We start from the raw sequence: 11,471 nt of genomic DNA, 5'->3' as shown, positions 1-11,471 counted from the left end.
TTTTGTATTTCCCGGATAAAATCAGGAATATCCTGTCTCCAAACGGTATTCCTGAAGATGGTCAGGCTTATGCTTAGTCCTATGAAAATTTAGAATAAATGTGCAAACACATTTACATCAACACAGTAAATTTTGCAGATCTTTCCTCCACTGCAGATCCTGAAGCACTGCAGCAGAGGGCTATGATAAACACCTCAGTACAACATCTGTTAAAACCACTTTGGGGAATGCCAACTCAAACCTAAATCCTTGGCTTCAGGGCTTCTGTGAATTCATTTTCATCAAATTTCTTCTTCCATCCCTACCTCTACAGATCTCTTAACAGATTAATTCCTGGATGTTAGCTCTAGAAGAGAACCTAAGACCATGCATCAGCAAATGAGCTGACATTTCTCAATTTGGTAAAACAGGTGTTAAAACTGGCACCTTTTTTTTTTAGAGAAATAGACTTTTTCAGCCCTGAAAGGCTGTGTTCTGCCTTGGGTCACGCTGTCTACAAAGGACATCTGGAGGCAAACGCTGCCTCCTCTACATTCCTGCTGAGAGAAAGAATGCCATTGCCTTATTGTTTTCTTTCAGGGAAATTTTAATGCCCACTGGGGTTATAGAAACGTTTTTTTGTTGGTGCTCGCTGCGCTGATTAAGTAACACTGTCAACAGTCATATTTTTCTTTTGATGAGGAAAAGGCTTAGAAGAGAATTTTGGTACAGCATATTTTTACATGCATATAGCCAAATATTCTGTAAATAAAAGCTACATTTTCCTTGTAAATGGTTTGGTAACTAAGTGTCTTACTCACAAAGTCACTCCCAGAGTACACATTGTAACATTACAGGTCAGCAACAATTTCCCAACTTAAACTCTGGGTTTGTTGTAGAAAGCTTATTATGCATTAGTTGCGGGGGTCTCCCTCTGCGGGGGTGTGTGTTGAGGGCACTGTGCCATCCACCCAACTTCTGTTTGATTTGGTTGGTTTTTAATTGATGAAATCTTAGAACTTGAAAGCTTAAATCTTGCTGGAGTTGATCTTGGAGGTCTTTTCCAACCTTAATAACAATGAAAATGAGGAGCAAACACAGAACAGAGCACTCAGTTTATAAGCCCATCTTCCTTTAAAGGGCGGGAACACAGATTTGTTCCCCTTTGATCACTATTATCTCCACCACATCAGCCTGATATTCTTTGCCTGAAGAAGGAAAACAACACTTTATTTTGCAAAATTACTCGAGGACTTTGATGGCCAAGAGCTCAGAGGCATCCACCATAAAACGAGGGGGAGAATTCTGATCGCCAAAGTAAAACCCAGCCCGGGTCCGCCCCAGCCCTCCGAACCCCTCACACTGAGCGGCCCACCACCCCCTCAGAGCCCGGAGGGTGGCAAAGCTCCTGATCCCACCCATCCCTCAGAGCCCGGAGGATGGCAAAGCTCCTGATCCCACCCATCCCTCAGAACGCGGAGGGTGGCAAAGCTCCTGATCCCACCCATCCCTCAGAACCCGGAGGGTGGCAAAGCTCCTGATCCCACCCATCCCTCAGAACCCGGAGGGCGGCAAAGTTCCTGGTCCCGCCCATTCCTCAGAGCCCGGGAGGCGGGAAAGCTCCCCATCCCGCCCGTCCCTCAGAGCCCGGCGAGGGGAGGAGCTCCTGGTCCCATCCGTCCTTCAGAGCCCGGGGAACGGGAAAAGCTCCCCATCCCGCCCGTCCCTCAGAGCCCAGGGGACGGGAAAGCTGCCGGTCCCGCCTGTCCCTCAGAGCCCAGCGGGGGGGAGGAGCTCCCGGTCCCGCCCGTCCTTCAGAGCCCGGGGGACAGGAAAAGCTCCCCATCCCGCCCGTCCCTCAGAGCCCGGGAGGCGGGAAAGCTCCCGGTCCCGCCCGTCCCTCAGAGCCCGGGAGGCGGGACCGGTGGCGGCGCGTCACTTCCTGCGGCCGGAAGGTTCCAGAGGTTCCGCGGGGAGCCGCCATGGCCGTGGTGCGGGAGGAGGTGAGGCGATCCCCGGCGTTGCCCCCCGGGCGCTGGCGGGGCCCTGTGCGAGGGGCAGCGGTGTGGCCCCGGTTGGGAGGCGGGGGCGGGGAGCCGTCAGTCCCCGCTTTCGCTGAGGGGATCTCCCCGTGCGGCGGTGCGTGTTGAGGGAGCTGTGCCATCCGCCCAGCTTCTCTTGGTTTCTGTTGGTTTTTAACTTATAAAGACTTAAACACTGAGAGTTTAAACCTTGTCTGGATTGATGATCTTGGAGGTCTTTTCCAGGCTTGTGCTCTGAGATGGTCCTGGTTGAGCAGGAGGATTGCACCCTTTTAGCCCGACCCATTCTGTGAATTAAGATGCTGTGGCTGTATATACAGGAGTGGTCAGGGGGTGAGGAAGGGATGATTCCGTGCTTAACTGGTTGTAGTGGGAAACTAAACTACTGACTTGATAAAGCTGAAACTCCAGCATCTGGAACACTTGGAATTGTCATAAAAAGCTGTGAGCCCTGAGCACAAAGAATATATCTAATGTATACGTGTGATCCTTTGTTTTTGAGCCAGTTGCAGAAAGATTTGGAAGAGGTTAAAGAACTGCTCACGAGCACCACTAGGAAGCGGGTGCGTGATGTCCTTGTGGCAGAGAAACACAAGCTGGAGCTGGAAATCAAGAATCAGCCTCCGCCGAAGCCAAAAGATGTGACAGAGGAAGAAAAGTCATCGCTGGGAGGGTACACAGTGAAAATAAACAATTATGGTAGGTTTGTTTTTCTAGAGCTCCAGCATTGCTCTGAAGAGATGGCAAGGTGGCATTACTGGGAGTTGGAGTTGCTACTTAGCATCACAGTGAAGCCTTAAGTGTTTATTCCACACTGGAGATGCCACTTTAAAGGCTACTGCATGCTTATCTTGCCATCCGAACCCCAGCGTGCATTGATCGCGTTTGCGTGGTAGAGTTTGGTGGAATGCATTAAGTATCTTTGCTGTACCAACTGGTATTTTTCCGTTGCTTAGTGTTTAGCAGGAATGAAAGAGTAAGCTTTGGCTTCTCTGCTCGCCATGTAGGTGAGAGGAGAGGGAATTGCTCAAGATGCAGGGTGTAGGGGAAGAAGTGGGTCAAGGAAACTGCAGCAGGAGCAAACAACTGGCTCTGACTTCCCCTGCACAGCCAGGGTTGCTCTCTTTTGACGTCAGCTGATACAAGGGTTTTCTCAGCATTTGCAGGGATTAGGGAACAGGGCTACATGGGGGGACCTCCTTTTGCTTTCAAGTTATTTCTGAATAATTCATGTTTTCCCTTTATTGCTCTGAAAATTGTTTGAGTAAGGCAAAGATGCTAGTCATTTTAGGGGGCTTTGTGGGGGAAGCTTACGAAGGAAAGGGAGAACTTTATCTCTTTTATTCACTTCCAGGTTGGGATCAGTCAGATAAGTTTGTTAAGATTTACATCTCTTTAAATGGTGTCCAGAAGCTTCCAGCTGAGAATGTGCAGGTGAATTTCACAGAGAGGTGAGTTCATCTTGTACCACAACAAGAACACTTAAATACAGGACTGTTGCATCAGCCTTTTTTTTTCTCCACTCCCTTTTTTCAAACTTCAAACTGTATTAACTTTTAATAGCACTTGAGGGTATCAGGGTGTTTTCATTTTAGAGGTGCACCTCACCATGCTTGACATGGCACATGGTGTTAGCCCTGCGTATTTGTGGTGATAGAACTGAGGTGTACATTAAGGAAATTTGTTTTTCCAAGGTTATAGGGGATCATTGAGGTAGAAAGGATCCTAAAGAACTTGATTTGTTGTGAAGTCTGGATTGGTCCTTTTAATTTCTCTGTCAAAATTGAACTGAACATTTTTAGAGCCTTGGGAATAAAGTAATTCAAGCCTGTTGGCCTTGAGGTACTACCAGAGTAGTACCAGAATAGTAGTTCTTGTACTTTCCCAAGAAGTACACCTGCTTTCCTATAAAATACACCCGCTAAAGGGTTTCCAGACAATATAACAATTGGAGTATTTGTGCCTTTCCTCCCTTCACTTCCTGGGTCCAGGTCATTTGATCTGCTAGTGAAGAATCTGAACGGGAAGAACTACACCATGACCTTCAACAACCTCCTGAAGCCCATCTCTGTGGAAGGCAGCTCTAGAAAGGTCAGTGCACCTCGTCTGTTAGAGGTAATTTAGGGCCCTCACGAAGTATCACGTTCATTGCCTGACTAGTTCAGGAGACTCGGTTCTAACGTTCAGTCCCTCTCTTCTGCTGCTAAGTCTCTGCACTGTGAACATGAGTCTTACTAATCTGTGATTGTCATAACTGCAGAATTAGTCTCTGGAATCCTATTTCAGGAGATCATGTCTGGATATTGTGAGCTTTTTTTAATAACTCACCAACAGGATTTCAGAAATAATTAAGCAGAAAATACCACCAAGCATTCATTTGCATCTTTGTGCTTTTAAATACCTCTGAGAAATTCTTTGCGATTCTAAGAGATTTGTCAGCAGACTGAAATCTTGGGAAGCTTAAATAGGCTTAATTTCCAAAGCAAAGTCTGGAACCTTGGTAATGGTGTTGCTCCAGAACTGAACACTGGTGTGGTGGTTTAACCCTAGCAGGAGGTTAATTTTCTAAGAGAAAAAATTAACTATCCTAGCCAAAACCAGGACAACTAGTCACATTTTACTGCTGCTGACTGGTGATACCCATACTCTGCTATTTGTGGCACCTTTCCAGGCTTAGAGATGTGTCACATACCTCCTGTGAGTTCTGTGTTGTACTTAGTGACATCAGATGCGAAGAACTACTGGTTCAATTGGAAATTGGCCTAAAATGAGTACAGAGTGAAATTAAACCAGCTGAAATAATCGAGAGTGATGCTGTGGTGATTTTTAACATGGTGCGAAAGCGAGCAGTGGTCATGTACTTGTTAAGTCAAGCTAAAGCTGCAGTAGACCCTTGTCTGCTGTGGCACACAGGAGTTGTTTGTGAAATTTAGGTCAGGGTTGCAAGTAAACAGGCTTTGTAACTTGCAGATGTGTTGTGAGATTAAGCAATGCCCTAAAACTAGCTTCTTATCCTTGGAGAAATAAATTGGAGGAGCCTCTGCCTGAACTTGGTATGCTTGGAGAAGTCTAATAAATACAGTCACTCTTTACCAGGCAGTTCTGGGTACTTGGGCATCCTTTAAATCACTGAATGGTGTTCCTGCAGCACTTTACATTCTTCTGTATTGGTACTGTGGGCCTGTGCTAGCATTACATTAACCACATATATAAATTGTCCACAGGGAAGTTAACAGTTGTACCTGGAGGCTGAGTACATGCTATAATTTCAGTATGCTACATAATAATGGATAGCTGAGAGAAATGTTTCGGGAATTTGTGAGTCTGGAAAAGGTTTATGTTGTGAGCTAACCTTATTTATTTTGACTGGCATCCCTTCATGCCTTGCTGTTCACCATACAGATAAAGACAGACATGGTCCTTGTGATGTGTAAGAAGAAGCGGGAGGAAAAATGGGATTGTCTCACTCAAGTGGAAAAAGAAAGCAAAGAGAAAGAGTAAGTGTCTTTTCAACCCTCCATCTTGTTTTCCATTTCTTGTTCTCTGTGTTGTTTTAGGACTGTTGGGAGAGATCTGTGCCAACTGTGCAGTTATTCTGAGGACTGTTGGTCTGGGGGACAGGCCCTGAGATGTTTGAGGATCGTTAGGCTGGGATTTGTTTTGGTATTTGTAGGACTGCAAGTGGAAGAAACACACTCTGAGTAGCTGTTTTATTGCTAATGATGAAGGCTGCATCATAGGACATATGATAGGGAAGACCTGCAGTGAGAATTCTAAAGGGAATCAACCAATTAAAGATTCATTTGCATTTTGATGGCTGCATTCATGGCAAAAACTGCATTAGTGAGGTGACTGTTTTTAGATAAAGTGTGTATTATATAGAAATACGTGGATATATCCCCTGCAGCTCTACTGGTCAAAGTAATCATTGTCACCTGTGTGTGAAGTGCCTGCACAAAAATCCCAGCATGCTTTTGACAAAACAGGTCTTTGTTTACTTAGATGATTATCCAAAGTCTCAAGCCAGTTTGTAACACTCCAAGTGCTTGGGAGCAGCAGGCAGCTTAGACATACACAGGTATGAGGGTGGTAAATGACAGCAGGAGACACCTGGGGACAAGAGACTTTCTAAAATATATATATATAGAAGTATATAATATAGTGATTTCATGTTATTTTACATGTACAGCTACCTTGAAGCATGAAAACACTATTGAGAATGTTATCCCTGCCAACAACAATTGATTTTGTGTATGTTTTTAGGGTGTTTTGCTAAAACTGATTAGCCATAAGTACATGAATTTAGGGCATAACAACCTTCTCCACTGAAATGGCATCACAGGAGATTTAGGAGGAAGTGACTTGACAATTAATGCAGTTTTCTGGAGGGACAGGATCACTTGGTTAAACCTGTATCTTGTGCAGAGAATTCCTGAAGATTTTCCGTTTGTCAAATGAACGGCTCCAGAAATGCTGGTCCCAGTCAGGGTCTGTGCAGCCGATGGTTAGCCCTGAGCACGAGGAAGTTGCTCCCTCTGCTGATCTGTTTTCATCTGCTCTGTTTTTGAGCTAGACTGCACTAGGAACTACCTACAGGATTTTGGGAAATGGGATAAAGAGGACTTTTGCCAGAGGGCATTACATATAGTCGGGTCACACGGGCCATGTCCTCCACGGGTGCTGACTGCAGGTGGCACTGTTTGTCACCTGAGAAAATTGCTTTCAAATGCAATGTGTTACAAAGTCAGTTAACTTCTGGAGATCATCTGAAAAATGGGAAGCAGAAAAGAAGCCTTTTGGGTTATGAATGTGGTCTCTCCAAAAAGCTTGATGTGGTCATTTCTCGCTTTTTATTCACTTGTCACATAACACCAGGCAGGTAGTGGCACTTCCTGTGTCTGTTGTATTTCACTTCTGCTTCCTACAGTTAATTTTGAGCAGTGTTTCCAGGATCATGTTTACTGCAAAATGTTTCCCATCAAAATACTGTCCCACCCCATGGGACATCTCTAGGTATACTACTCAACTTGCACTTGGTTTAAGGGTGCTTCTTAGGATTCTTCCTATTTGGAAACTGAGACAGCCGTATCTAAAGACTTTGCCAAAGCAAAAGTCCTGTTACCAGGATGCTTCAAACAAATAGCAGCATTTAAGTCTGTTGGGTGTACCTGACCTTCTCATGTATCCGTCTTGCAGGAAGGCTGCCTATGACACCGCAGATCCTAGTGAAGGGCTTATGAACATTTTAAAAAAGATGTACGCGGAAGGGGACGATGAGATGAAGCGCACCATCAATAAGGCCTGGGTTGAAAGCAGAGAAAAGCAGTACAAAGGGGACATACCAATGGATATCTGAAAGTACTCTAAGGGCCGCCTTAAAACTGATCTTCCATGTGAGACACGCTGTGCTGCAAAGATCATCGTTTACATAACCTTCTTCCAAGCAAAGACAGTCATTTTCCATTTCAGGTTGGAGAAAATATTTAAATAAAATAGCTTATAAAGCATTTCCGTCAGTCAAGTGGTTCAGCATTTCCTGAGGAGTGAAGCTTAGGGTATATGTCCTTACCCCTCCTTGAAAAAGCATCTCAGATGAGTGGGGAGTGCTGTGAGACTGAGAACAGAGTGTAAAAGTAAAGGAATCTTAAACTAGGATGGGTCAAGGTTTCTGTTGCCACTGGCAGCTGTTACCCGTGTGCTTGCTGGGGCTAGTGTCACGCTCACTTCACCAGGTGTAGCTTTTTGATTAAATATGGGAAAGTGCTGAACTGTAAAGCATGTCACAAAGGGAGAACTGCTGAAGAAAGCAGAACCACATCCTAAGCACTTGATAGTTAAGCAGAAACAATATGGTATTAATCATGTGGTATTCAAATTTAATAATTATTCTCAGAAACTATTACTGTCTAGTATTACTATTAACTTTGGAAGTCAAAGTGCTTGTGCCAGCTGGGAGCATCCTGGATGTCTTTGAGATGGCATCAGTCAGGATGCAGTCATCAGCAGGAGCAGTGAGCTGTGATGCTGGACAGGGAGCTTGCCCTGGCTCTAGCAGAGTAAAGTAGGAAACGAGGATTAAGCTCTGCTTTCTCCATTGACTTCAAAAGGGTTTTAAGGTAAGAGAGTAAGAAGTATATTAAGATGGCTTATCCACCAAAACATGGCTCAGCTGGGTGTGATGGGTTGCTGTCAGTTTGCTGCTACTGCTATTTGGCCTTTTTACTGCCACCTCCCAGGCCCATGCTGGGGAGGGGGACAGAGCAGCCACTGCCCCCCTTTACTGCACTGCTTTGAAGAAGAGTACAGGGCAAACGTGACCTTAGCAGCAAGCTTGTTGTTAATTGTGTCCTTCCTGCCACCTCCTGTGTCTCCTGAGGACAGATTTGTTGTTACCTATGAATCAAGGAAGCCACTACTCTCCTGTTAGGGTCTGGACTAGGGCTTCCTTGCTACCTTGTTCTTGAAGCATTGGATCAAGCGCTGCACTATGAACAGGAGAAATACCAGCACAGTTTCTAACAGGTCCTTTAGCCACTTCATCTGCTCATTAATATGTATTTAGTTTGCATAGCAAGAGCATCTAAACTTGAGGCCATGTTTTATTCCTACTCTGTGCTTGCCCTTGTTCATGGCAGAATACCACTTTGCCCTGTTGTGCAGTTTTATTTGTTTTTACCCAAATTACCGTGATGAACTTACCGTACGGTGGCAAAAAAAAAAATGCTTCAACATGCCTTGTGCTGTATGTCTTTATTTCTAATGTTGCCCATACCACAAACCTCAGCTTAGTTCTGCAACCATCACGTAGTAGTGACTTTTTTCTCACAATCAAACTGCCTCTCACACGGACCAGTTCAGTGCAGTTGTGCTGCTGCTTGTCAGCTGATACCAGCTGTAATCCAGTGAGTTTAATGAATCAGCACAACTTCTCACCCTTCCCTTATTAGTTTGACATTGGTGCTGGATTCTGTGGCAGGACAGTCCTGCTTTAATAGCACACACAAATGAGCCTGGTTTGTTTCTTCTGCCTGAATGCACATCCACGTGGTGATTATTACCACATGGCTCTCTGTACACCGCACATCTGAGCATGGTCAGCAAAGTGGCGGAAAACAATTCTGCTGAGCCTCCAGCGCCGCTTAACCCCTCGCGGGCGGGACGTCAGGACACACCTGTTCCGGATCCTCACGGGGCAGCTGTCCCGGGGCAGGGCGGCAATCTCCTTATCAGCCACTTCCTACAACAGAAGACCACAGCGTAAGAGTTTATCTGTGTTCCCCAGGATTCAGAGGGGCCTTACTGCCAGACCTCAAAATCCAGACATAGAATAGGTACCATCACAAGCTTCTCTACCACCTCATGAATTTGCTATTTAATTGGGAACTTTTCACCTCTCTTCCTCACTCAGCCCTTTCTTTCTGGGCATTGCAACAGTGAATGTAAACAGATCCACATGGAGACCCCCAAATTAATCTTATTACACAGACAAAACAATCTCAAGCTGCTAATTATAACCAGTCAAATCAGCTTGTCTCTATCCTTGTTGCAAGGTGGGCTAGCCCTCTAAGAGACCCAAAATTTAACCTTATTACAGACTGAATAACCTCAAGCCAGGAATTATAGTCAAAAACCCACTTGGCTTTCTCCTTGCTGTGGGGTAGGCTAGTCCTTTCAGATGAGCTGAATTTAAATATATGTTGTTTACTAACTGCCCCCAAGGTTGTATGCTTTGATGTCAGTAAAAGGGATCTCATACAGGGGGCTTTGGAAGGTGTTACAGGATTTTCTTTGGGGCTTTTTTCTGTATTTCTTGGTTTTGCCTCTTAAGGACATCTAGCACCAGTCAAATTTGCCCAGAGAACGGTAAAGTCAATATATACAAACAAATTCATACACTTTCTCTCCCAGGATGTGTAAGTATCATGCCCAAATCAAATACACACAGGAATAATCTGATACTTGCAAATGTTTTTGGTGCTTAGTAAGGCAGACTGAATGCAAGGCAGTGAATTTTTAAGAACAGTTTTAACACCAAATCTCATGCAGGTTTCACACACAGCTCAGGCAGGAAGTAAAATTAAATATTTCTAATTGAATAGATTAGTGGTTTTGGCTGGATCAGGCTTTCAGATTTTTAAATAAGAAAAAAAATCTAGAGTTTATTTATTATTCTGTATTACTGGAAGTAAAGAAAATAGGTTTGTGAATGTATGTTAGGGGCAGTGGGGGGGGGGGGGAGGTGGGGAGTGTGACTTCACTGTATTTATTGTTACAAGAAGCACTGGTTTCAAAAAACCCCACACCCCAATGTGCACAACCTCCAGTCAGCTCACTATGCTGTTGCAAACACCCCCAAACGGCTGAGGTCACTACGAATATGCCATGATTCTGTGCCTGTGAGCTGGGGAAACACAACACCTGTGCCCTGGGACAGCCGTCTGGATCGATGAAGTGACGGCCGTGGCCCTGAGCACGCCACAGCAGCAAGAGCCACGTGTGGGCTCGTGCTCCGGCTGGGCGCAGCCGTGGAGCGGCTGCCGGTACCTGCAGCTCCCTGGGAAGGATGGAGTTCTTCCGGATGGCGTTGATCCGCAGCCTCTCATCCGCATGCTCATATGCCATCTTCCTTCTCTTGACGTCCCGCAGCATCCTCCAGTCCACGTAGTAGCTCCGCACCTGCTTTGGGCAGGGCGAGGGAAGAACCTATTAAAGAAATGAAACTTGTGATACCTGCCTGTTGCACAGAGTTTGCCCTGGTCAAGTATGAATTGTTATTTCCATAAAGCATGGAATATCCTGAATTGGAAGGGACCCACAAGTATCATCGAGTTCAATACCTGGCCCCAACACGGCCCCCACAATCCCACGCTGTGCCTGAGAGTGTTGTCCAAACACTCTTTGAGCTCTGGCAGCCTCGGGGCTGTGCCCATTCCCGGGGGAGCCCGGTCAGTGCCCCACCACCCTCTGGGGGAAGAACCTTTTCCTGATATCCAGCCGCTCCCTCGGGTCCTGTTATTCGTCACAGAGAGCAAAGATCGGTACCGCCCCTCGTGAGGAAGATGTAGGCAGCGATGAGGTGTAAAAAGTGTAATATGTGATCCAGAAGCTTAACGATGCCGGAAGACACAAAGATCCCCAAGCTACACCGGACCCGAGGGGCCGGGGCCGAGCCCGCAGCGGTCAAACACTACCCGGATCTCCCCTGCGCGTTCCCCGGCGCCTCGGCCGGGCGGACGGGGCCCCAGAGAGACACAGGGAAGGAGGGTAGGAGGAATGGAAGGGAGGGAGTCGGTCTGACCTGCCGAGCCGCCCTCAGCGCCCAGCACAGCGCGGCCGCCGCCATCTTGTCGCTGCGCCGCGCGTGCGCCCAGTCACGGCGGGCGAGGGCCCTCAGGCCGCTCCGCCTCCGTCCCGCTGCATTCCCGATGTGCTCGGGATTTCCAACGCTCT

General features: G+C 46.3%; 2 protein-coding genes across 2 annotated transcripts; one reads left to right on the top strand and one right to left on the bottom strand.

Annotated features, from left to right (window-relative positions):
- The first annotated feature begins 1,820 nt into the window (after nt 1-1,820).
- CACYBP (calcyclin binding protein) lies at nt 1,821-8,755 on the top strand. The gene is made up of 6 exons (XM_032117324.1): nt 1,821-1,982; nt 2,528-2,720; nt 3,376-3,472; nt 4,013-4,112; nt 5,424-5,518; nt 7,218-8,755. Exons 1-6 carry the CDS (start codon nt 1,962-1,964, stop codon nt 7,375-7,377), a joined length of 666 nt encoding a protein of 221 aa, XP_031973215.1. The 5' UTR covers nt 1,821-1,961; the 3' UTR covers nt 7,378-8,755.
- MRPS14 (mitochondrial ribosomal protein S14) lies at nt 8,753-11,426 on the bottom strand. Its single transcript, XM_032117325.1, has 3 exons — nt 11,320-11,426; nt 10,566-10,724; nt 8,753-9,258 (listed from the first exon to the last, which is right to left on the bottom strand). Exons 1-3 carry the CDS (start codon nt 11,362-11,364, stop codon nt 9,076-9,078), a joined length of 387 nt encoding a protein of 128 aa, XP_031973216.1. The 5' UTR covers nt 11,365-11,426; the 3' UTR covers nt 8,753-9,075.
- Between the last annotated feature and the right edge of the window lie 45 nt (nt 11,427-11,471).

This window comes from Corvus moneduloides, chromosome 9 (assembly GCF_009650955.1).
Source record: "Corvus moneduloides isolate bCorMon1 chromosome 9, bCorMon1.pri, whole genome shotgun sequence".
In the NCBI taxonomy this organism is placed as follows: Eukaryota; Metazoa; Chordata; class Aves; order Passeriformes; family Corvidae; genus Corvus; species Corvus moneduloides.
This window is presented reverse-complemented; position numbering and strand designations above follow the sequence as displayed.

Coding starts and splice junctions, on each gene's coding strand:
- CACYBP (XM_032117324.1), top strand. CDS start 1,962: ATGGCCGTGGTGCGGGAGGAG. Junction 3,473..4,012: donor CAGGTGAATTTCACAGAGAG/GTGAGTTCATCT, acceptor TCCTGGGTCCAG/GTCATTTGATCTGCTAGTGA. Junction 4,113..5,423: donor TGGAAGGCAGCTCTAGAAAG/GTCAGTGCACCT, acceptor TTCACCATACAG/ATAAAGACAGACATGGTCCT.
- MRPS14 (XM_032117325.1), bottom strand. CDS start 11,364: ATGGCGGCGGCCGCGCTGTGCTGGGCGCTGAGGGCGGCTCGGCAG. Junction 10,725..11,319: donor CGCTGAGGGCGGCTCGGCAG/GTCAGACCGACT, acceptor TTTCTTTAATAG/GTTCTTCCCTCGCCCTGCCC. Junction 9,259..10,565: donor TCCTTCCCAGGGAGCTGCAG/GTACCGGCAGCC, acceptor CTTCTGTTGTAG/GAAGTGGCTGATAAGGAGAT.